This window comes from Euprymna scolopes, chromosome 18, assembly GCF_053919585.1.
Source record: "Euprymna scolopes isolate OS-2025 chromosome 18, ASM5391958v1, whole genome shotgun sequence".
NCBI classification, from domain to species: Eukaryota; Metazoa; Mollusca; class Cephalopoda; order Sepiida; family Sepiolidae; genus Euprymna; species Euprymna scolopes.
In genome coordinates, this window is record NC_136499.1 from 999,824 (window position 1) to 1,027,313 (window position 27,490).

The 27,490-nt window shown below is 37.3% G+C and overlaps 1 protein-coding gene across 2 annotated transcripts in view; it reads left to right on the forward strand.

The window, feature by feature from the left end:
* Positions 1-27,490, forward strand: part of LOC145297480 (chymotrypsin-like elastase family member 2A) — a 75,849-nt gene that overhangs the window by 44,046 nt on the left and 4,313 nt on the right. Inside the window, exon 7 of one of the 2 annotated variants that reach the window (XM_080143350.1) lies at positions 21,368-21,524. The exons of the other annotated variant lie outside the window; for it this stretch is intronic. Within the exon in view, the coding sequence (XP_079999476.1) occupies positions 21,368-21,523 (156 nt within the window). The 3' untranslated portion in view covers position 21,524. Of the gene's footprint in view, positions 1-21,367; positions 21,525-27,490 lie in introns of those variants that run through there. 2 annotated transcript variants of the gene reach the window in all.

A 27,490-nucleotide genomic window follows, 5' to 3' on the forward strand; every position in this document is an offset into this window, starting at 1 on the left:
GCCGGATTGAAGAATGTCTCAAAAAGTACTTGATGTCGCCTTCTGAAAGAAGTGGAAAAGTCTGTTAAGCCTGTGACAAAGCCTCATTAAAGCAACCTCACATACAAAACCGATTGAAATGGGCAGAGGACAACATGAAAACGGATTTTTCCAAAGTTTTGTTCACGGATGAAGTGCGTGTCACTCTTGATGGCCCAGATGGCTGGAGCAAGGGATGGGTCCTAGATGGACGACATCGTCATAAGCGTTTAAGGCGCCAACAAGGTGGTGGTGGGATAATGATTTGGGCTGGGATTAGCAGAGGTACTTTAGTTGGCTAATGGAGAGTCCCAGAAGGCGTAAAAATGATGCCAAATAGTTGCATAGCTTTTCTGAAAGACCACTTTGAACTATGGCTGAAGAAGCAAAGGTTGACGTAGAGGAGAACCATTATTTTTATGAAGGATAATGCTCCCTCGCTTGCAGCAAACAAAAGCAAATAGTATTTGCAACAACTGGAGCTCTCTGGGTCACGGAAGATGGAGTGGCTTGTGAATTCACCAGATTTGAACCCAACTGAGAACCTTGTGAGTATCTTGAAGCGACACCTCTATGCAAGTAGACGCCAATTTAAGAGCAACGATGAGTTGTGGGATGCTCTTGAAGATGTATCCAGAGAGAATAACTGCTGAAGAAAGCACAAATTGGGATAATTCATGTTGATCAACATCTTTTACATGTCATTCAAAAAAAAAAAAAGGATTGCATATTCCCAACTAATTATGTCCACGTGGGAATTGCTACGTAGTTATTGTGTTCTAAGCATTTTTCCTAGTTCATTTAATGTTTGAAAATTATTTCAATAAACAAGTTATGGGTATATTGTGTTTTTCTCAGCCTCGTTAATAACTTGACACACTGAAATCAACAGATATTCCTATCTTCTGACATAGTTTATTAAACAACAATCATATTAGCCATTGAATCCACGCAATAATAACGCTATTTATAACTTTCTGAAGCAAGGTAAGTATCTGTAATTGAATCAATACAGGCATAACATTATTCGAAACATTATTAAACAATGTACGTTTTTATGGTTCAATTAATACAAAAATATCAATATTTAAAACTTTATTAAGAAAATTATGTAACTACCATCGAATCCACAAAGAATAGAACGATTTGGAATTAAGCATTCTTAAGTTTTTTAATTTAATATTTTAATTAAGCGACGTAAATATTTATAACTAAATCCATAATAGAATAATATTCTTAAACTTTACTAAATAAAGTACGGATCTATAATCGAAATTACATAACGATAGCATTTAAAATTTTATTATCCAATGCAAGTGAAGTGTTTCTGGTTTAGGGCAACAAAGAAATAAAAAAAGAAATCGTTTTTGCAAGCCAACAACCGTCGGGTTTGTGATCCCCACTGACACCAACCTTCGTCTGTCTGCCTCTCACCGACCTAACCTGTCAACTCCTTTTATACATGTCTCCCGCTGGATTTCACGTGATTTCGCGTAACTACCACCAGAGCACACCGTTTAAAACTATGGGCGCCATCTTTATTTCTCTCTCTCTTTCGCCCAACCTCGCCCGACACACATGCGGTAAGACTTCTGTTCGTTTGATCTGTTTTTCCCTTTCTTTTTCTCCTTTCCTTCTGCTAACTTTAAACAACATGCCTCTCTGATCTTCGGATTACATTTCATAACCCCTCATCCACTGTGGTGGTCGTCTTTCCCTAATCAGTCTCTGAAGTGTCTCGCTATCCTCCCGCTGCACATTGTTTTCCACCGTTTCATTTTCCACTGGCCTGATATCAAGAATATGTTTCGGTACTCTATCTACCGCAATGTTGTTGCTAGTAATCTTGCAGTTGGAAGCAGATCACTCACTTCCAAAATCTCGATACCTAGGACCTGTTGCAGTCTTTTGGAAATCTCCTCCGGGAACACGGTAACGAATGCCATCTTTGTTACGTGATTCGCTACCTGTCTCCGAATTCCTGCCAGTTTCACCAATCTTTTGACTTCATTTGCATACACATCGACGGATTCCCCCGTCCACCTCTTCTCTTTTAATTTGTTATACGCCTCAAACGGCCCTTCCGCAAATGCCTGGATCAATCTGACTATGATCGTGTCAGCATTCTCCTGTTCACGGGAGCTTAGCTCCAAATATAGGGCTAGCGTTTCACCCTCCAGGAACAACGGTATCACTGTGGTAAGGCCACTTATCTTTTGGAGCTTTGCTACTAGGTCGACTTTCTTTAATCAAGCCACTACATCGCCTTCGCCACTGAACGGCTTTATCATGTTGTTTAGGCCTGTAGCCATCGCCGAAATAGCTTGCAGTGTTCCTGGTTTAGTACAACAAAATTAAAGAAATAAAAAAAAGAAAAAAGAATTCTTATTTTTCAAACAATAATCAGGCCAACAACCGCCAGGTTTGAGATCACCACTGACACCAACTTTCGTCTGTCTGCCTCTCACCGACCTAACCTGTCAACTCCTTTTATACATGTCTCCTGCATGATTTCACGTGATTTCGCGTGACTTCCATCAGAGCACACCGTTCAAAACTATGGGCGCCATCTTGATTTCTCTCTCTCTCTCTTTCGCCCAACCTTGCCCGACACACACGCGGTAAGACCTCTGTTCGCTTGATCTGTTTTTCCCTTTCCTTTTCTCCTTTCCTTCTGCTAACTTTAAATAACAGCAAGTAACGGTGGTGGCTCTAAAAAAAGACGAGAACACCAATATATGAAAGAATATATTGTACAAGAAAGTTTTAAACAAAGAAAATGTAATCGGCATTTTCCGACTGATAAATAAACAGTATGTAGTCTCACCATGACACAGGATTGCTATAATTGTCCATGAGAGTACTCGACTCTTGTTTTTGTAATGATCAGTAGAGCCATTATGAGTGAATGGATAAATCCCCATAACAACCTCTCTCGCAAGACTTAGCCCCGCAAGAGGTACTAGTACATTTTCCTTTTTAGATCGATAGTTAAAGGATCCGTAAACTACCTTTTTCTTCCTGTTCGGGTGCGTTATGGAATTGTTTGGGGGTAGTTCGATATGGAAAGTGTCGTATATCGTCTCAATGAACTGTACTGCTTGAGGTGCATAGTTGAAGTTATGCAACAGATGCTTTTTTTATTTAGGTAAGGATGCCTTCATGTGTGTATTAGTCACGTTTCTCAAGATAAGAATTTAAGGGTTCGAAGTTAGAAGAGTTGATGTAGAGGAGTTGATAAGAGAGAATCAGTTGGAGAGTGGGAGCCCCTTAGAGGCGAAGTGAGAAGAGTAGACTAATGTAGCTATATAAGCTAAATTCCTGACTTCATCGACCGGCCGATCAGACGAATAAAGAAATCAGAATTAATAATTTGTAACTGTTTGTCTCGTGTCGTCATTCATCACAACCAAAAAGGTAAATGTGTTTTAACATCTTGTAACGAACATTGTACAACTCTTCCAAGTATTATTTGTCCCCATCCTCATAAGTAAAGTATCTCCTCATCTCTATATGTGTATGTTGCATCAAATATCTCCCAGTCCGCATTAATATGAAGTCCCCAAGAATCATCCCAGTCTGTATAAACGTCTCCCTCATTATCATCGTCATCCAATATGAGACTCCGTATTACATGACCCGTTAATGTGTCCCCAATATATACCCAATATATACCCCTGCTACACAACATTATTGAATTATTTAGAGGGGGCCGGAAATCGTGCAATTTGGGAATAAATATCTAATAATAGTTCTCTACCCCCCTCCCCCAATTTTGTAATTCTGTATTGTCATTTGGAACCAGTATATCCTTTATAGCATTGGCCACTTTTCGGTCACATCTTCTAGTGTTTTTATCAATGATGTGTCCCAATGATGTTATCTCCTCCATGAAGAAATCGAATTTTCTTTCTTTTATTTTGAAACAAAAATCCTGTATTCGAGAGAATACCTTTGTAGAAATGTGCTCGATGCTGTTCTCTCGTTTCATTTATTATGTTAATAATAAAAGGTAGTCCATTGCAAAATTAAGGCCGCCCAACACAGTATCCATATTTTTTTGAAAACTGGCGGGTGCTAGCTTGACTCAAAAAGCTAACATTTCGAATTTGAATAAGTCCGTATGTGTTAATACAAATCAACTTCGAGCTACGAGGGGCGTGCAATAAGTAATGCCCCTGACCCATTTCCCATAGCAGTAGAGCAACGAAACTTTGCACAGTTATTAGTCTTTCTCTACATAGGAACCTACCAGAGTTATGCATTTCTCCCATCGTTTGATGCAGCTATGGAGACCGTTTTTGTAGAACACCCCAGGTTAGTCCTCCAACTACGATGTGACTTCAGAAATCAAGGCGGCATCATCTGAGAAACGTTTTCCTTTCAAAAACAACTTCATGGCTGGGAAGAGGTGAAAGTCAGAGGGTGCAAAGTAAGAACGGTAGGGAGAATGGGGGAGATTTCATAACCACACGCCCGTGCTTCTGATCTGGCGACATGCGAGATGTGGACCAGAGCGTTGTCCTGAAGGAGGAGGGTACATTTGTTGCACCGCCTCTTGATTTTGATAACTTCCCTTTATTTCCTCAAAAGTGAAGCATAATAGGCTCCTGTAATTGTGGTACTCTTTGCCAGGACATCTGTCATCACTACTCCGTCCTGGTCCCAGAAGACCGTGAGCATGACCTTGCCAGCGGAGGGCTACACCCTTGCCTTCTTTGGAGGTAGTGAGTCCAAGTGCTTCCACTGCATTGACTGGGCTTTGGTCTCTGGATCATAGTGGTGGACCCAGGTTTCATCCTGTGTAATCAGTCTTTTGAAAAACTTTGACTCATCATCTTGGCACATCTCCAAATTCATCCTCGAGCACTCGACGCGTTCTCGCTTCTAGAATGATGTGAGCAACCTGGGAATCCATCTCACATACACCTTATGCATATGCAAATGGTCATGAATGATAGTTTCCACAGACAATGCACTAATCTTGACATCTTGGGCTATTTCGCGAATAGTAATGTGCCGATCTTCCAAAATGGCAGCCTCAACTTTGCGGACAGATGCCTCATCAATGGTAGAAGGGGGGAGACCAGGTCTGGGAGCTGTTGTGCCACATAACCCGTAGAGATATAAATCATTGCACATGCAAAATTTCAGCGAGATCAGCCAACTGGAAGTGGGTCAGGGGCATTACTTATTGCACGCCCCTCGTATTTTCCTCGACTGGAATTGTAAGGTATGCATCACTCAGATTGGCTAGAGAATATCTTTACTCCGTTTGCTAAGTGAAAAATTTTTTTTTTTATTACATTTTCACCCCAAACAAGGCACATTGCCACTTTGGTGTAGGGGGCTACTATCAGGGGAAACATCTACTGGGGTACTATGTAGGGATTAGGGCAGCGAGATGTTGGTTCACGTTGCACTTAAACTTATGCATGTCAGTACAGTTGGGGAAGCAGTGACCTGGAATGGAATTCCAAAGTCTAGCAGTTCTGGGGAAGAAACTACTGGAGTAGAAAGATCTTTTACATCTAGGGATCTCTACAGTGTGGGGGTGGGATCCTGCAGCTTGTCGGGTCTGTCGAGGGTGTTCACGTCGTGGGGGCACAAGTGCTTGCAGTTCTTCAGAGCATTCACCATTATAATACTTGTAGAACAGGTAGAGGGATGCAACGTTTCGACGATGGGACAGAGGCTGAAGTTTAGATGCCAGTTTAGGGCCTATCAGATTTGCGACTCTCTTTTGAACCCTGTCACGGAGCGAGAGACTAGTAGCCGATGCACCGGCCCAAATATGACAGCAATACTCCATACATGGGCGAATAGTGGCCTTATAGAGGCACAGGATAGTTTCGGGTGTTAGAAGTTTTCTAGCACGGTAGAGAGAGCCCACCTTCCTTGCAGCGGCCCTGGCAATGCCCTCGATGTAATTGTCCCAACTCATGTTTCCTGTGAACGTTAGGCCACGGAGCTTGAGAGACGTACTCTCAGATAAAGAGTCGTTGGCCATTGCTATAGGTGGTAGAGAAGGTTTCTTGTAATTATTGAATGAAACCAGTTTTGTCTTGGTGGCATTGAACGTTACCATCCATTTTTGTCCCCATTCCACTACTGATTGGAGGTCATCCTCTAGTGTTTCTGCCATTACTTTAGATATATGTTCATTTGTTTTCCTGTCGTGCCTGCTATAGAGTGTGTGTCATCAGCATATATACCCATCTCAGAGGCAATTTTGTCGGGGAGGTCATTTATGAATATCAGGAACAGCAGAGGTCCAAGAATAGATCCCTGGGGCACTCCCGCATTTATACCATATTGTTTAGATGTACGACCGTCGAGGACAACCTGGATTTTTCTCTTATCTAAGAAGGATTTAATTATGTTAAGTATTCTACCAGTGATACCGTATGATCTAATCTTCCTGAGGAGACCCTCATGCCATACCCTGTCAAAAGCCTTACATATATCTGGAGCTACCGCTCTGCCCTCTCCTGCTTTGTCCAGTGAATGGTATATGCGTTCAGAGATTACAGTGAGGATGTCTGCCGTGGAACGGGCTTGTCTAAATCCATATTGATGGTCGGTCAGAAGTTTAGCATCTATAAGGTGCTGGACTAGAGCATGGTTAATTAAGGTCTCAAATATTTTGGCAAAAAGTGGGAAGAGGCTAATAGGGCGATAATTTAATGGGTCAGTTCTTTCGCCAGAATTCTTGAATACTGGTACTACAGAAGCAGTTTTCAAACAGCTCGGAAAGCAAGATTCATTAAGGCATTTGTTGTAGAGTTTGGAGAGAACTGGAGCTACTTCGGCTGAGCACTTTTTTAATAGCACAGCTGGGATGAGGTCGGGTCCACATGCTTTGGAAGTGTCAAGGTTTTTTATGATAGCATGCACCTGAGCAGGGGTGATTTTCAGATCGTCTAGCGTGGCGTCTGTCCGCATAGGAAATTGAGGTAGGGTGTGGTTTAGAGGGTCCAGTTTGGAGTTTGAGGCAAACTGACTGGCAAGCATGTTAGCCTTCTCGGTTACTGAGCAAAGAACCTAGTGATTGTTGGTTAGTGGGGGAATTGTTGATTGCCGATTATTTACTACACTGTTGTAGATTTTCCAGAAGTCACGAGTTCCTAGTTTTTGTGCTTCGATGCGTTTTTTAGTGGTTTCCGTAAATTCCCTCTTAGCTGTCGCTATTTCTTTCTTAACGTTACTTCTAGCTTCTATGTACTTCTGTCTGTTTGAACTGGACTTATGTCGGTTAAACCTGCGGAATGCATGCTGCCTTTGAGCAATGGCAGTTGCGCAAGTCGAAGTAAACCATTGGGGAGAGTGGGGCTTGCTATAGAATTTCCGCATGGGAACATGCGCTTCGATTGCAGTTTTGAACCATTTAGTGGTCTCGGTTGCACACTGTTCAGCAGGAAGAGTAAAAATATTTCCCCATGGGGCGTCTCTGATGAGATCTCTGATAGCTTCCCAGTCAGCCTTTTTATAATATCTCGTTGTTTTGCACACTGGCTCTTCAGTTTTGGGTCTAGAGTTTAGGGCGATTTCAACCATTATCACCACATGATCAGCGTTCCCAAGTGGGCTGTCGGCTTTCGTTACACAATCATCAGGAACTGTGGTCAAAAACAGATCTAATAGTGATGCGTGTTGTTCTTCCTGATCAGGGAAGCGGGTTGGAAAAGTAACAATTTGCGATAGGGAGTGAGATACAGAGAAGCTGTGAGTTGCGCTGCCTGCTGCATCTGTGCAAGTAGAGAATCCAAGCCAGTTTTTGTGATGGACATTAAAGTCGCCAAATACATGTACTTGGGCGCTAGTGTCGAAGGAGAGTGCTGTGTATGCTGTCAGATACTTTGTTTATTATGGTGCAGTCTTGAGTCGAGGGAGAGCGGTAGAGGAAGTAAAAGTAGCTAATGTTGTGTTGCATGATTAGTCTAAAGCACATAAAGGCTTGATCATCCGTTTCTAGGTTTGTTTCTCTAGTCAAGGGAAGGGTATTACGAATGTAAACTCCAAGTCCGTGCATATGTCTGTCAGAGTCCTTACGGCAGAGTGGGAGATATCCAGGCATGTTAAAGTAGTTAGAGGGGATGGAGGAGTGTAGGTTAGTCTCACTTAGTGCTAAGATATCCGGGGTATTTGTTAGGAGAAATGCTTCAACATCAGCTAAATTAGTTCTAAGCCCACGGATATTTGTGAATGCAAGCCTCAAGGGAGGAGGCAAGTTGGATTTGTTAAAACTTCTTTAGAGCTAAGAAATGGGTAATTGTAAGCTTTTAGTACTGAGTTAAAACTCATGTTGAAATCAGCGCAAAGCCGATTTGTTTGACCTCTTTTTGACATAGACGGAAGGAGTTGCCCATTGATTGAACAACTTTTCGATATGATATCGACTTTCACAAGTCATTCAAACTCCTTGTTAATATTCTCTAATGAGGCGAACCATACATTTCTTTTTTTTCTTGGGTACTGGTGTCATATTACGTTTGAGTTCGAATCTGGATAACATTTTGTGCATTTTCCAAGACTGACTGGGAAAACATAAGGGAAACTTTCTTTTAATTCTGATTTGAGATTTACCTTCTTCGTTGTTAGAGTTTCTATTTTTGACCAAAAGTATTTGTACGCACATCTAACAAATTGAATTATTGCATTCAATCTGTCCCCAAACTATTTATTGTACCTTTTAACACAAAAACTTTAATTTATTTCTCGTACCGTTAAATGTAACATTAGTGGTTAATTTATTTTCGACCCAGCATCGTTCAGACCAGCAAGATTTTAGCATGGTAGGTTTATCTGATCTTTTCCATGTATGCAAAATAATGTTTGATAAGTCTGATCCAAAGCCTAACTGAAACCACGTATTTATTGACTATCTTAACCGGCAGATATTTACGTATATTTTTATTGTTGTTTTCATTTTTTCGAGTGTATTTTACCCAAATTTTAATTTTCTTTTTTGTTCTACAAAGTAAACATTTGTCCAATTATGTCACAAGTCAGGCAAGTTTTTGTGCAGTATAGGCAGTGTTTACTCCATTCCAAGGATTCGCACTAATAATATGAACTTGGTGGTGAATTACTTTGATTTTTGGTGACTTGTTTTTTCTTTCTGTGTACGGGTGAATAATGGCCTTTCTGTTATTTCCCCCAGGAGAATAGAGTTTTTAACTTTTTAAGTATCTTTCTTACGTACGTGACGTCGAATTCTTCAATGTTCTTGTAATCTCTTCTAACGCCAATAACTCGTTAACAGTGTTCTACCAACTTTCTAATTTAGTTTTGAGTCTGAACAGTTCTGTTAAAAGTTTTACGGTTTCAGAAAAAGTCACATTTTTTTTACCGTAAAATGTAATCCACGGATTTGCTGTGTTTTGTGTATCACAGTTTTCGAAGCAACAAGTATACTTTTTTATCGTGCGTCAAATCAGCACAATCAATGTTATACTGACCGTAATATATTCTAAAATACAAGACAAATTTCTTGTCTTTGTTCGGGCGTTCCAGACTGCATTTAGTGAGAATGATATGTTATTTTCTGTGACTTGATTTTTATTTGTTAAAATTTGTAGAAATATTTTCTCTTGTTTCAGTAGCAATGTTTAAAATATTTCTTCTATTATCTGTTGTTAGTTCAATTTGTATTTCCACAGTTGTGCCATAGTTTATTTTTAGTCCTCCATGTTTTCATATTTTTCTCTTTTCAGTAGAGGGACAGATGAATATAGTTTTGAACGCATAAAAAATAATTTACGATGTTCCACGTGATCTTTTTTTCTTATCAATTAATCGAATGTAGATCGTGAGGTCGAACAATAAAATCACGTCTCTTTTAACCAGAATTCAACGTTTTTCATATTTATAATCGAATCATTATATTTGTTATCGAATAGCACCATACTGAAATAGACGTATTTGAAACGTTTTAAGAAATGCGTTTATTTATAATCGAATCTATAAAAGAATAGTACTCTCTCAAACTTTATTAATCATCGAAAGAACGTATAATGTATTCTAATTAAGAATAGTACCATTTAATTATTGATGAAGCAAAGTAATTATCTGTAATAGAACCTATGAAAAAACAGTATATTTTAAACTCTATTAAGCATCATAAGTATCTGTAATCGAATCTATAAAAATAGCACTAATTGAGCCGTCATTATAAAACGTAAGTATCTACATTCAATGTCATACAAAAATAGCAGCATCATACACTTTATTATGGTACGTAAGTATTTATATTCGAATACATGCAGGAATAGTATTATTCAGAAACTTTCTGAAACTATGTAAGTATCTATAATAAAATCCATACAAAAACCGTACAATTTGAAACTTTGTTTATCAACGTAAGAACAGAATAATTTTAATCATTATTAGGTGACGTAAGTATCTATATTCGTATTCTTTTGAAATATTGTTATAGAAATCATCACTCTCGCACACGACCTCGTGTTTGCTTATCCTGTATAATAACAACAGAAAATGTCGAAAAAATAACAAAAATAAATTTGTAGGTCGCTCATTGGTGAACATATGCCATTACTTTGCATGTGTACACAATTGGTAACTGTTAAAAGGGACGAATTCTAAAGCATGATGGTCGAGTTTTGGAGAACCGGAAAAGACAACTTGAACAGATGGCGATGGACATAACTCACCACAACGGTGAGAATCTTTTGACGCTTATTGATTGTGATCCCTCTAGGTTTGCAGTATGGCGACCGCTGTGTCTTCCTTTGTTATATCGTCGTATGTATATAAACAGCACGAATACAACGTCTGTTATATCGTCGTGGCGACGAGATGAGTGTTTAAATACATCTCTTTATAAAATGTGTATAGTACAGATACTTACAGATGACGTCTGGAAGAGGTCCAGCCTGTGACTCCGGTTCAACACTATAATTCCATAACTTGAGTGTTATTTCTTCTGCCCTAATAATGTCCTGAGTAAGGTTTACACTGTTGTCCAAACTTCCAACTTCCAAACTTCTGTATACGTCACGCACCTTCTCTCAACTCCAAACGAACTTCTACTAATTCAACTTATTTCTTCGAAATCCAACTTCAAAATAAACGTCCCTCTAAAAAATCAACCCTCTTTTATCTCTAACCAGGAGCATCTCATTTGCATATCGGGTGGTCACATTGCAGGCACATTAAGAGATAAGGCAGCCATTTTTGTTTCTTTCTTCTTCATTCATTTCGTTCCACGACCGACCCGTTGAATTATGCACACGTGCGGGTTAGGTAAGTCACGCGTTTCCCTACAAACACCTTCGTCACCGTCATCTCTATTTGACAGTTGACGATGTTGATGCGCGGGTGGATGCGTGCCTTATAATTATACTTTTGATCATTATTTTTTCCAAAATTTATTCAGCTCTTTTTAAAACTTAAGTACTGTTTCACTTTTTATAACTGATTCGGGTAGTGCATTCCATGTGTCGATCACTCGGCACGGGAAAGAGGACTTCCTTTTGCTGAGTTTTGATTCATGCTTGAATAACTTCTTTGAATGTCCTTTTGTCACACTGTCTTATCTCTTCACAAACATGTTCTCAGTACACTCTTCATCATATTTCCCACTCACTGTATTGCACGTTTCTATCATGTCTCCTCTTGTCTAGGGAGGTTTAATGTTCTTAATCTCTCCTGATATGGTTTATTTTTCATATCTAGTAGAAGTTTTGTGGCTCTGCGTCGCACCCTTTCCATTGCTTCTATGTCTTCCATGAGAGATGAGGAAGAAGCAGGGCCACATACAGTTGTTTGAACATGTCTGCATCAAGAGCCACAAACGTCCTTCTTATAATTCCTACCAGTCTGTTTGCCATATTCACCTTTTCCGCTATATGATAAGAAAAAATAATTTATCATCAATAATAACACTAACGTCTTTTTCTGCAGTTAGGCGTTCTATTCCCCCATGAAGATGATATTCCCTTTCATCCAGTACCGTCGTGCCAATCCTCATGTATTTTGTCTTATCCAGATCAAAGTTCAGTAACCATTTTTCTGTCCATCTTCTCGTGTTGTCTATCCGTCTTCTTCCCCTATTATTTTGAAGATTTTATTGTCATCTGCAGATAGATATATATCACTACCGTTTTCCGAGCAGCATAGTAATGTTGTATTTGTTTTCTTAAAAGTGTGAGTCTTATTAAAAGAGAGTCTTATTACGAGAGATGTTGTAGAGAGATTGTTCGTGTTATGAAGAGATTCATATATATAAAATGTTCAGTAGAAGTGTAGTAGAAGCTCTTAGAGCGAGGAAACAGTGTTGAGACATTGTGTATGTAAAGACATTTTAAACCACATGATATAGAAGACATATAATGACACTTTCCACTTTACGTTTTTGGTAGAATTACAACACAAAGACGACGTTTATAAAAACACATGATGGGTTTATTTCCATCGACCGGCCAGTGGTTTTGCTTTCAGGAATTCAAAGGTTCACATTCTAATGTTTCAAAAGTGACCGTCTTGCTTCTAGACGTTCGAATCCCATGTCTGGACCCAGACTATCGTCTGTCTCTCTCTGACTCCCTCTAGACTCTCTCCCTTAACTCTAAAGTTTCTAACTATATTGAGAACTTCCCATTTTCCATGACGTCATACACATGTTAAAACATGTGTCTTCTTTCACGTGTTCTGGAAATGCGTGTCCAAAACTTTTTCCTTTGTTTACAAAAGAAATTTGAACCTATATTCCCAGTAATCTATATTTTCAATATGTTAAAAACATGTTTATTAAATTATCTTATAGTTGCATTCCTCAATTGAACAGAATTGACAATGCACATTCTTTTCTTAAACTATTTTATCTCTAAGCTAAACAATGGTTTGTTTTTTACATTCCATTTGCTGATTCTCTCTCGTAATCTATTTCTAAACCTAAATTATGAGGTTCGAATTTCGTCTATTCTATTTCATTTTCATTTTAACTAAATCTTTCCATTTTTATACTTACATGAAAAGGGGACAGCTCTTATCATGTAACTGTAAGTCATTAACAAAAATAACAAAAAGTAAGGGCCCCAGGACCAATCCCCGAGAGACACCACTTATCACATCGTACCACTCGTAAGCAGCTCCATTCACCAACGCTCTTTGTTTCCTGTTCGGTAAAAATCCTTTCATCCATCCCATATAAAAACTTTCTATTGATTAATTTTTCTCCAAGAGTCTCTTATATGGAACCCTATCGAACGTTTTCATGAAATCACAATAGATTATATCTATTGCCTTACATTCATCCATTGCCTTAGTTCAAGATTAGTTAAAGAGTCGTAGATCTTTCCGGTAAAATCGATATTGTCTCTTGTCAAATAGATTATTTTGTCTCATATACTCCATAATCTTTTCTCAAATAAAGGTGTACTCCTCTATTCAGAGATGTCTTTGAAATTGATATACAATATAAATGTTGAGATGTAAAAACATCAAATAGTATCATGCCTTTTCCCAACGGTTTTCATGGTGGTCGGTTTAACTGTTTGGACCATTGAGCTGTAATGGATGTTTTCAACTTATTTGAGAGAGAGAGAGAGAGAGAGAGAGAGAGAGAGAGAGACAGACAGACAGACAGACAGACAGACTAACACGAAACCTTGATAATACATATACAGGTTTTTATTCCGGAAACGATCCACATCCTAGAAGTTACAACCACCGTTCTAAATCATTTCTACGTCTGTAATTTTGACCCGCTTCCTCGATCGTTTTGGAAAACGAATCTACTCTCGTTGGCTCCAAAGACTAGACTGAACTAAGACTTTCACTGACTGCGTATCCTCACAAGATACCTGTCTGCTCTAAGTAACTTCTACGTTAAATTTTTCGAGGGTTTTATAATTATATTTCCACCCAAACAAGGCACATTGCCACTTTGATGTAGGGGGCTACTATCAGGGGCATAAGTTGCAAAGATACTATTTAGGGAGTCAAGCAGCAAAATGCCTGTTTACATTACACTTGACCTTCTGGATGTCAGTACAGTTTGGAAAGAAGGAACCCGGAAGAGAATTCCAACGTGTAGTTGTTCTAAGGAAGAAGTTATTGGATTAAAAGATTTTCTTACGTCTAGGGATCTCTACTGTGTAGATGTGGGACTTTGCTGCTTGTCGGGTTTATCATGGGTATTTAGGTAGAGGGAGTACCAGGATTTGTAGTTCGTCGTAGCATCCACCATTAAAATATTTGTACAACAGACAAAGGAATGCATCATTTCGTCGATGGGATAGAGCTTGAAGCTTAGATAACAGTTCAGGACCTATCAGGTTGATAACTCTCTTGTGAACCCTGTCAAAGATGGAGAGGCTAGTAGGAGATGCACCAACCCAAATGGGCGAATGATGGTCTTGTAGAGGTACAGGCGTAAGTAATTTTCTAGCATGGTAGAGAGAGCCCACCTTCTTCGCAGAAGTCTTGGCAATGCTCTCGATGTATCTGTTCCAACTAATGCTCCCTGTAAACGATAAGCCGAGGAATTTCTACAAAGTACTTTCAGGTAATGTATCAATAGACATAGCATTGGTTGTTGAGAAGGTTTCTTGAAACAAACTTGGCAGCGTTGAACGTTACCATTCATTTTTGTCCCCATTCCACTATAGACTGTAGGTCTTTCTCTAGGGTTTTTGCCATTGCCTTGGATATGTGTTCATTCGTTTTCCAATCTTGCCTGCTATAGAACGTGGTGTCGTCAGCAAATATACCCATTTAAGAGACTATTGTATCAGGGAGGTCATTTATGAATATAAGGAATAATAAATGTCCATAAATCGATCCTTGAATTACACCCGGATTTATATCATATTGTTTTGATGTACAACCATCGAGGACAACTTAGATTCTTCTATTATTTAAGAAGGAGTTAATTATGTACAATAATACCATAGAATCTGATCTTCATAAGAAGACCATCATGCCATACCCTGTCAAAAGCCTTAGATATACCTAGGGCTACTGCCTTCTCCTGCCTTATCCAGTGCATGGTATATACATTCAAAGATTACAGTTAGAATGTCTGCAGTAGAACGGGCTTGCCTAAATCCATATTGATGGTCAGACAGAAGTATAGCAATTGTAAGGTGGGGACTGGAGCTTGGTTAATAATGGACTCAAACATTTTGGCGAAAAGCGGGAGGAGGCTAATGGGGCGATAATTTAATGAGCCAGTTCTTTCTCCAGAGTTCTTGAAAACAGGTACCATAGAATCAGTTTTTCAGCAGTCAGATTCGTAAAGGCATTTGTTAAATAGTTTGGAGATAACTGGAGCAACTTCAGCCAAACATTTTTTAATAGTACTGCCGGAATGAGATCAAGTTCACATGGTTTTAGGGTGTCTAGGATTTTTATGATATCATGTACTTGAGAATGGGTGATTTTAAGATCATCTAGTGTAGTTTCTGTCCGCAAAGGAAAATCAGGGAGAGAATGATTTGCTGTATCCAAAGTAGAGTTAGAGGCAAACTGACGGGTAAGTATGTTAGATTTCTCGGTTGCTGTGCAAACAACCTCATGATTGTTGGATAGTGGGGTAATTGTTGATTGCACATTATTTAGTACACTGTTGCAGATTTTCCGGGAATCATGAGTTCCTAATTTCTGCGCCTCAATGCGTTTCCTGGTGGTTTTGTTATATTTTCTTTTAGCTGTTGCTACTTTTTTACAATTAATTCTTGCTTCTATAAACCTTCTTACAATTACTTCTTGCTTCTATAAACTATTGTCTGTTTGTACAGGACTTGCTAGATAAATCTGCGGTATGCATGTAGCCTTTGAGCTATGGCAGTTGCACCAGTAAAAGTAAACCATTATGGAGAGTAAGGCTTGCTATATAACTTCCGTGTAGGAACATGTGTCTCAATTGCTGCTTTGAACCATTCAGTGGTCTCATATGCGCACCGTTTAGTAGGAAGAGAAAATATATTTCCCCATGAGGCGTCTCTAATGGTATCTCAGTCAGCCGTAGTACCTTGTCGTTTTGAGTAATGGCTCTTCAACTTGGAATTGAGAGTTAGAGTGATGTCTATCATTCTCACAACATGATCAATATTCTCGAGTGGGCAATGAGATTTTGTTACACAATCCTCTGGAACTGTTGTCAGAAATAGATCCAGAAATGAGGCTTGCTGGTCTTGACGATCTGGGAGACATGTTACCGTCTGTGTTTCATAGGGTTCTTCATTGAGGGGCACCATTTACGTTTGGGTGTATAACATAAAAAGGATTCCGTGTGCGTATGATTGTCTCTAATATAAAGGGTTGTGTGTTCGATTATCATAAAGGGAATCGTGTGTGTGGCATGTAATTTCAGAACCTACCTCTGCTTCTTCGATGTTGGACCATCTGGAAATTTCTCATCCTGGAGGGAGACTTGATACCTGTTTGACGAATATTTATCACTCAAAGACGATGAATGGGTTTTATAGTTTTTATTTCACTTTCCCCAGAGGTCCTGCAGAAGGTGGAAGTGAAATCGGCCTGTGTGGGTTCGTCTCCCCCCTCCCCAGTGATAGGGGGAGACAACGGCAAGCGGTCCGTCTTCTTCAAAGCCCAAATCAAATCTCACAGATCTAGCCAACCTGACCACGTCACTCATACGTAATCTGGTCAGCTGACCTTCGGTTCTGGTTAACGTGTCTACACTCCACGTTCACTCCCCCTCTCTCTCTCTCTCTCTCTCTCTCTCTCTGTAACATCTGTGTCAAGGAATGGGATGTAGAAAAGTTATGACTGATGCTACCAGCTGTGCCAGTGTAGTAAGAGTAGGCAGGCCAATTACCACGGTGGTCATTAACGCCACAAAATACATGTATTTGGGCGCTAGTGTCAAGGGAGAGTGCTAGATCTGTGTTGTCAGAGACATGATTTATTCGAGTACAGATCTGAGTCGATAGAGAGCGATAAAGAAAATATAGGTGGCCAACACTATGTTGTAAAGTTAGTTTAAAGCACATGAAGGCCTGTTACCTAATTCTAGTTAAGTTTTTTTTGTCATGGGGAGGGGGTTACCAATATAGACTTCAACTTCGTACATGTGTCTGTCAGAATCCTTACGACAAAGTGGAAGATAACTAGACATGTTTAAGATGTTAGACGAGATGGATGAGTGCAAATTAGTTTTACTTAGTGCTAATATATCCGGGGAGTTTGCTAGGAGAAATGATTCCACATTATCTAAGTCAGTTCTAAGTCCTCGGATATTTATAAATGCAAGCCTCAAGGGAGAGGGCGAATTATTGTTCGAGCGTGTGTCTGGTTTGAACGTAATTTTGGATTGAGCTGTTATTTCATTTTGTAGTTTCAGATCTAGGGTGAGAGGTGCTAGATGTGAATAACCACCACCATGCAACACGAGTAAACCACCAGCCAACTTTTCATCCATAGGAATGAGGTCTCAGGAATGCCTACTAGATGGATGACCTGAGTAGATATACGGGTCTATCAGAACCGAGAAGGTTATCCCCGCGCCTGGTGTCAAAGTAAGGTATTTCTATGCCCATGTATGCGTAATTAGGATTAATAGAGTTAGTATCAAAGATAATTAGTATCTGCTTTGAAGTTACAACCCTCAAAATAGGATTAAGATTGGAAGATGTGCTTATCCCCGTTTTAAATGGAGGTATGTATGGGTATTGAGTGTAGATTTAAAGTTAATATCTACTAGGGTTCAGCAAGTATTAAATATGTTTTGTGGGTTAATAAATTGGAAAAAATTATAGTATAAACAGTTAGGGTACGATTTGAAACGTGCTTTCGGTGTTAGTTTTCATGTAAAGACAATCATCAGCACTTTCACTCATCTAAGGGAAAGGAAGGTATAGTTACTACTTAATATAGATAACTTTCAATCTGAGTACAAATTGTGGCTAATAAGTATCTATCTTATAGATAAGCTTTAGAATACAGATATACGTTATAAGCTAATGCATACCTTAGCAATAGAAATCTATATATGTTTAGTATTTATCGATTTTTCAAAGATCAGCATACTAAAGTTAAGAACCGAAAGCTCAATCCCTCCCCCAAGGTATGTTCAATGTATGTGATTTTATAGCTGCTTGGGAAAAAAACAGTTATTGTTTATTTGTCCAGTATGAACAGGATAGGTGATATAATTTACAAGAATTGCATTACTAATATACAATTAGGATATACAGAGGTTTGGGGAAGATTTGAGAGTATACAGATTTGTAATGTTTATCATGCAAAACAGACACAGGCAGGCGTCTTGGATGCAAAGTACTATCCCTTTTAAACTGACATTTAGAAAAATGAGTCGTGCCATTTATTTTAGTATCATGCATCAGTAACCATATACACACGGCCAGTATAGGTCTTATATTTAAACATACATTAAATTATAGTACGATAATTTAAGATTTCCAAAAAGAGGTAAGCAGTATCAGTAAATAATAGCAGGAAAACATGTTTTGCAAAATAAGGAATAACTCATTACTTAGTACTTAGGAAGCAATTAAGTAATTAAAAGAAAGAGGCTTGCTTACCACGAAAGTTTCGATTATGCTGTGTGTTAGGTTTCTGTTTGTTTTCAAATTGTCGTAAGCACTTCATCTCAGCATGGAGGGTTTTTGTGATCTATGGAAATTTATATTTTCTTTTCTCTAATGATACATCTTAGCAGGAAATAAAGATGTGGATTAGTTTTAAGTGCATTATGCAATAGTTTTTATAATAATAGTTTAAACAGTCAAGTGAATATAAGTAGCATGCAAGCAAAGCCATTTCCGCTGTTTGTGAGAGAAATATATAGAAAAAAAGAGGAGTTGGTGCGCATTGTCCCAGTCAGGAATCAAGGCCAGGCATAGACCGTCTACAGTGAGTCCCACATATTCTAACTGCACCCAGCTTATAGATTGATACCTACTCTTTAGGTCATATAGGTTTGTAAACTCGAGATTCGTAAATGTCATCATCTCTTTTAAGGTTAAGCTATTTTTAAATTGTTGTTATTCCAAAAACTATTTGTTTGCATTTTTATGTAAACATGGACTCTTCTAGTGTATTCCAATATAAACATTTACCCTAACAACAATTTTTAATCTCAACAAACTAATCCATCCTAACTTGCATGGTTATCAGGCATTGTCCGGAATTGGTTTATGCAACACCTTGATTGAGGCCCAACAATAAAGATACTCACCAACAATGGCACTGCGTTTACTAGTAAGGAGTTCAAGACATTTATGAATAATTAGGACATACATCTGCGGTTTCGACGTGCTTATTTGTCGAGTGGAAGCAGGATCAGCGAACGAAACCACAGAACCGTCAAAACAATTGCAACCAGGAAGAACTGTAGTGTATGAGGTGGTATACTGGTTCAAGATAACCTAAAAAAAAAAAGACGTTTCATTTGTGACAGAACCGGTCGACGCATTGAATAGATATCATGTCAGGGTGAAGGGCATTGAAGTCATCCCGCTGCCCGAACTAGAAGTGACCGGAAAAAAGTTTAAGAAGGGAGATACTGTTTGAGTCAAAAATTCGCACGGCAGGTTTACGACAAGATATAGTTCCGGATACGTCACTGAGACAACCAGCCCGCAATCAATACGGGTTGATAGTGTGCTCCGTCACGTTATCGCAACAACCACTATATGACGAAAGTGAATCGGATTCTGAGACCAATGAGCAATTGCTGTCGTATACGCCAGCTTCGCCAGGCAGTGATTCGCCTCCCGGCGGACGCAGTAATTCTCGATTCTCAAACTGCAGATGAAAGCACGTGAGTATTCGAAGGAGTTCTCGACGAATACGATCGCTGCTCCCTTCTCTATCTGTGATCATGAGATCAGGAGGGGTGTAGGGAAAATTTGGCATCCTATTAAAGCATCCGCGCGTGTGTACGTAATATGGAATCAAGTTGTCGTTAGGAGAGAAGAAAAATTCAAGATGGCGGCACGTACAGCTTTTATAACCAAGCGGTCTCGCAAAGTGACGGAAAATCTCGCGGCTTTTGTGCAATATCTCGCTGTTTGACTGCATAAAATGGGGCTGCGAGAAGAACGCGGAAAAAAAGTTGACAAGAATCGTTGGAGACAGTGGTACGAGTATCTTTGGAGACTGTTTTGTGTTACTGTGTCACTGTCTGTCTTGGCTTTTTTATTACCGTTTTCCTTCTTTTTTGTGTTACAGTATCAATTCTAGGGTAGTAGGGACTTGAATTCCAGAGGGAAATCCCTAATATAAAACATTTTCTTTAAAGAAATTTACATAGAATCATTTGAGCTAAGAACCCATTATAATTTAATGTATTACTTTCAATTGGAGAAAATAATTTCCATTTTCTGATGTATGAGTGATTCTTATACCTGCATCTCAATTGTCAGAATTTTTTTAACGATTGATCCTTTCAATAACAGTAAAACATATTTTTGGAACAAGCTTCTATATAAGATTAGCTCATTTAAGGATAGAAATTAGATGAATTCAAAAATAGCGATAAAAAATTTAAGAGGACATATTTGAAATTGTTAGCTGAAATATATAATAAAAGTGAGAGGGGGTTCCAAAAGTAATACCTCATATGCACTTATGCACAGATGACCTAGAAGTTTAATCTCTCTGTTACAGATACTGACAGTGTGAGACTCTAAGAAACAATCTCTGTCATAGACGTGCGTCAGGGTAAGAGATGCGTCGTTGCATTCCCGGTAAAAGTACAGTAAGAATGGTGATGACTATGCACAACATAAATTTTGAAACGCAATAAGTTGCTCGTTTTTAATGGCGCCACTACCGTTTTCGTAGCTCCGTAACATTTTGAGTTAAAAATAGGAAGCTATACTTTTGGAGCTACCTTTGTAGACCTGTATATTGTATTAATTGTGTAAATGTCACTTGCAAAATATAATTAAGTATTGGATAATAAAAGTTCTAACTCAGATTGCTTGAACAAAGCAACAGACAATTTTTTTAAAGGAATAAAAACAACAATGAAAAAAAGTGATCACATTTCCGATAAAATCTGTGGTCGATGATATTTACTGTTTTTTTTTTGTTCGATATACCATACAGGTTCTTGAGTTCGGCATAAAGATTCCTAGGTTCGACAAGATGCATCTGAAGAAGATCATAGGTTTTATCGACCGAAACGTTGTGAGCATAGCAGACAATACAAAAATAGTAATCCGAGAAATTCAAATAATACAATTATCAATCCTTATTTAAACATTCCAGAACTTTTACTAGAAGTGCTCAGTTAAATATCTAAGCAAATTGATGCTAATCTTTCTATTTGCTATATATTGGTTATTACATCATAGACTGTTGAATTTATATTTACAAAACTATTTTTCAGGGTGATTCAGGTGGTCCATTCCAGTGTTATCGCAATGGGCATTGGTATCTGGTAGGATTGATATCTTCTGGGTACAAGTGTGGTTTGGTTCCTGGTTTCTATGCACGCACCGCGAACGTTTTTGACTGGATTAAAAATAAAATGAAGCGAGAATAAAGAATCCATTGTTCTTTTTGCAGCAACATCAAAAAATATTCTCATATATATATATATATATATATATATATATATATATATATATATATATATATATAAGTTGATAAATAAATAATTTCTGATTTTGGTGATACAATTTAGAAGCATGTTTTTGTCATTTTACGTCAAGCCTGGGTGCTCATCGAAAATCAATGAAGATATATCCGTTAGTTGAGAATAATCCTTGTATAAGAACTCGTGAATTGGCACAACCCATCCCCCTCTCAGAAAATATAGGGTTAGGTTTAAGGTTATTACTCTAGGTTCCCCATTAAATAGGGCAGATCGTTTTTCAATAGTAACGTCAATTTTCTCTAGTAGCAAAATCATATTCGTCAATCACATGCAATGTTTTACAATAAAACATATAAATAGACTTATGAAATAATGAGAGCTTCTACTTTTATGATTTTTTAAAAAGATTTCCATTTCTTTATTTTATAAATCTCCAACTTTCTTTTTAGGAGCATAAGTCTGACTCTGATGAGTTGTTTGGTGAATTTCCGACACTCAACGAAAAACTTGTCAGACACATATAATAAAATGACTACAGAAATTCTCCTCTGGACTAAAGGTTCGTAGGTTTGCAACAGCAGATACCACATACAAATTCAAAACATCTAGGCTAACAGCTACTATTTTATGTAGCTTTCGAACGCCATTTTACACACATTCAGTCGTACATTGCATCCTAGAAGCAAAACACCATCACAATCGCAACATCTTTCCTCCAAATATTTAGTCCTACCACCACAAGCAGATGACACCGCGGAGAAGTCTACACGTTCCACAGATTGTAGGCTTACACCGCCCGTAACTTGATTATACATACAAAGGCATACAATTATTTTGCACGTAGAATAATAACAAAAATAATAATGTCTCCGTAGGGAAATTCCTCCTCCTCCGATTGGTTGCTGCTAATTATTTTAATCCGGAATTAAATCATCATAAATGAACACTTCAAAAACATTACAATATGTAATCGATCTCTACAAGAGGCAATAGTGTTAAAAAATACAAGCACAATAATCGGTAAGAAGCAGGAAAGTGAATACTAATAACCTTAAAATTATCCTAACGTTTCATAAATACTAACATCTTCTTTATAACAATTCAGCATAGTAACATACCTGCATAAGTAAAAAAACAAACAAACAATAATCAATAATAGTGCAAACATTTATGCTGACGACACTACCATTTATGGTACCACATCTAAGACAGTAAACGACCAAGTTCTCTCCAATTCTCTCTCCTCTGATCTTGAGCACGTAGTACAATGGGGAAAGGAGTGGCTGGTTACTTTTAATGCATCTAAAACCAAGCTTCTCTCTTTACATCATCAACATTCTAATCCACATTTGTCATCAATTGAAATGAATGGCTCTCGTCTTCAGGAGGCCTCAAGTTTTGACAAGCTTCTGGGCTTGACCATTACTCCTGATCTTAAATGGAACACGTATATCAAATCTGTTGCCAAGGCCGCTGGAAAAATGGTGGGATCTTTCTATCGATCCGGTAGATATCTCACTGCTGATGCTATTCTCTATCTATATAAGAGCCAGGTACGTCCAATGATGGAATACTGCTGCCACATCTGGGCAGGAGCTGCTAGAAAGGACTTGTCCTGCCTTGATAGAGTTCAAAATAGACTTCGTAGCCTCGTAGGAGATGTCCTTTTCTCCTCCTTGCAACCTCTATCTCACAGAAGAGATGTTGCGAGTTTGTCTCTGATGTATCGTTATTTTCATGGAAAGTGTTCAACTGAGCTTCAATCTATGGTCCCCCCTCGCCAAACTTTCACAAGAAACACTCGTCTAGCTGTAAACACTATCAATAATTTCCCCCACTCTTTATCTGTGCCTAAACCTAAACGTAGATTCCATGAACAAAGCTTCTTTCTTAGAACTGCACGCCTGTGGAATTGTCTTCCGTTTTCCTGCTTTCCGGCTGACTACAATATGGTTGTGTTCAAGTCTAAAGTAAATAAGTTCTTGATGAGCCGTTCCATATAAGTTATCAAATTTACAAAATTTTCATTACTAATGATTACTATATTGACCAATTTCTACTGTACACTCTTTAACCCTTAACCTTGAGTGGCCTCTGGGCCTTGATAATGTGGTGATGCCTATGTAAAAAAAAAACATATTAAATTATATCAACTTCTAAAAAACCTTTAAAATTAAATACTTGAACAAAAGGTTTGAGAATTATTGGCATTTTAACATACACATCTAACTATCCTTGCGCAGATAATAAAAATGACAAACAAAAATGTAGACATACATATATTGCTTTTTCCTTGCACGGACGCAACACTCTCAAAATGTAAACACATCATTGGGTTGGGAATGTAAATATGCACAAAATACTAACACGCCACTACCCTCCTCCCTCAAAAAAATTTTACGGGTCAAAATATTTAATTTTCTATTTTGAAGCGATTATCAAACCTTTAATGATGCTATATATTTTGTGCATTTTCTTTTCCTGTTGACGATTTAATTTTATACTTTTGACCGATAACTTAGGGTTCAAAGCTGTGACTTATCATGTCGACACTTTTTTTTAGAACTGAATAAACACTTACAAATACGTTAAAACACCAAAATATTATGCAGATAGCTACGTAAACACTCTTTTCTTATATATATATATATATATATATATATATATATATATATATATATATATATATATATGTTTACCACTTTTACTTGTTGTGGAGTATTTTATTTAATTTCCTTTTTCTGGCCGATTATCGACTCATCACAGACGTTATCTTTGATTTTGTTTTATTTTTCCGTATATATATATATATATATATATATATATATATATATATATATATATATATATATATATATATATATATATATATATATATATATGAATGTTTCCATGCTGGAATTACTCCAGTATTATTTAGAAAACTCAGTTTTTACATACAGAAGGGAAAGTGTTTTGTAATTATTCTGTACTTTCACCTAACAAGTTGAAAAAAGATGACGGAAAATTGGAATTTATTTTGAGTAGAGTTATTTTTAATAAAACTTCTCTTTTCTTTAATCGACTTATGATATAAGGCTAAAATTACCTTTAAACAAAAAGACAAAAATATTACTTAAACCTCAAATATTAAATCACAGAGGTTTCTCCATGGCCCGGTGTTGCCGAAAAAAAATGATTAATTCCATAAATTCTATGGGGAAACTTGAATGATTTTTCGTTTTAGGACGATGTGCCTATTATTAAAAATGGTATTATCACAAACGCTACGGCTGTTTAGCCGACGAAACTAGTATCTCATTTCTGTAACTTTGCTTGTGTTTACTGATCTATAATGTTATCTTCGCCAAGTTTATAGTACGTTAGTGGATATTTATTACTTCACATGGGCTAGTGTTTCTATTATCCAATTACAAAGATTCTCTCAAACAATGTTCAGCAGAATTTTACTTCTTCTTCTTTTGTTACGTCTTTTGTAGAAGATTACAAAGTCTTCTTGTTTAGATGGGTTTTTATGTTTGCCAATCTATGTTCCATAAAATGTGGCTTTAATTTTCACGTACTGGTGCCTATTTTTGTTTGTACCATTTGTCTTGGTATTCAAATTGCAATCGTGTGCATAATTCTCCACTTGACGTATCTCTTCTTGTATTGGTTTTGGGCTAGTTTGCGTTCACTTGTTATGTAGTTTAATATTTGGTCTCCTTGTCGACAGAATTTGCATTGACTGTTTTCTTGTACTTTGTTGATTTTTGCTTTGATGTGGCAGGTTCTAATTGCGTTATGTTGTGACGCTGTTATTAGAGATTCAGTCTCTCTGTTTAGTTTTCCTTTTCGTAGCCATGTCCAAGTGTATTCGTTAGCCTTATCGTTTGTCATTCTTATGAATCGTCAGTGTAGCTATTTCTCATGTTTCTTTTCTAATATCTCTTGCCTCTCTATGTTTTCTGTTCATTTTCTTTCAGTGTCTCTTGCCACGATAATTACCCGTTCTATGTTCTGCATTATGTATTTTTCTAATTCTTCTTTCTTGTGTGTCATTCACACAGTTTCTATAAAAACCAGCCTTCTTCCTCCGTTTTTCCCTTTTACGTAGAATTGGTCAACATCATTCTTTGGGTGTAGTGCATTGTACATGGTTATAAGTTTCCTGATCTTCTGGTCGAGATGCCTCAGTCCTTCTTTTGGTTCAACCTATAAACGGTCTGGAATATCTTACTAGTGACACTGCTCATACATTTATATCTTCCGTTAGGTTTCTACTGAATAGTTTACTTTCCAGGGTTTTTTTGTTCTTCCAGGTTTTCCTTTCAATTTTCTCCTGCTTTCTGTTGCCTTGATGGTTTCTACTTCAAGAACTCCAAAATATGTGTAAATGTCATCTTCATTTAATGCCCCCATCTCCGCTTAGTTGGGTAAGTCTATACTTTCTGTTACTTCAAATTTCCCTCTTTACTACTACTACTACTACTACTACTACTACTACTACTACTACTAAGTCTTAACACAGGTCGTCATCAAATAATATACTTTGAAAACAACCTATGTTCTCTAAAGTCGGAGGGACAACAATTCTTTATAGATTTCCAGTACTCACCAATTCTTTCGATAACCTTATCAGTTTAGGTTGCTTTATCGCAATAGCCGTTGACCATTGATTCGTCGTTGGTAGGGACGATAGGTCTTCATAGGAATTTGAGTGGCAATAAGCCTTTCAAAGTCTTCTTCGCACTTATTAAGGTCTGGTTAGTACTTTCTCTTTTTGGTCTTTCTATCCTTCTTGACCCTTCTCATTCTTCTTCTTCTTCTTCTTCTTCTTCTTCTTCTTCTTCTTATTATTATTATTATTATAAACTGCGCTTAACATATTTTATTTATGGTAATTAAGATACACATATGTTTCTGCGTTTTATAATAAAAAAATGTGATTTGCATATACAAGTTTATATATATATATATACACATTTTGTTAAGTTTAGCAAGTTAAACCAATCAAATTCATTGGTATTACTTTACGCGGTTCCGTGTTTCCAATGACAAAGATTCTCTAAAACAAACTCAGTGTAATTTTACTTACTCTTCTTTTGTTATGTCTTTATAAGAATCATCTCGCACTCTTTCTGGTGAATGTGCCGAATTAATTAGGGACCGTATTTTAACACGTGTATGGTCAAGTACTTTTTATTTCTATTATAGGTGTTCAATTATGTTAGAAATTTATTTAAGTAAAGCTTACTCTGTGTATACTGTTGTTTGTTCTTGCACTTCTACCGCGTAAAAGGTTTTTAAAGGATGTTAACAGTTTAGAGTATCAATTTTCACATTCATACAGTACTTACACGAGTTGTCCAAATTTCGACATATACTAATCGCTGGTAATATTTCCCACTCAATTATTAGCAAGCGGACGCGTTCTTTAATTTCTCAGCAATGGGTCGCTAGTATGGTTTTTATTACACACATTTATATATATATATTATATATATATATTTTATATATATATATTTATATATATATTATATATATATATATATATATATATATATAGTGAATAAATGACAAAAGACTATATTCCAAAGTGCATGATGTTAACCGTCTTATAATTTATTCCTTTAATTTAGTTGACATTTACAATTTTTGACAGTATCTGTTTCATAGAGCAAAATCAATAACTTTATTATTATATCAATTAAGGAATCTATTTTGACACCATAAGAAGAAATAGCAACAATAAACGCGGAAAAAAAGAAATAATTTGCGCTTTGACATGATTAAAATCCGAAAATTAGAAGAAAAGCTGTAAATACTTATATGTTTCCATTTCGCCATTTTGAATTTTAGAAATAAAGTCATTAAACCCAACTATTCGTACTAAACTTTTCTATTAATTTAGGAATATTTTGCCAAAATGTT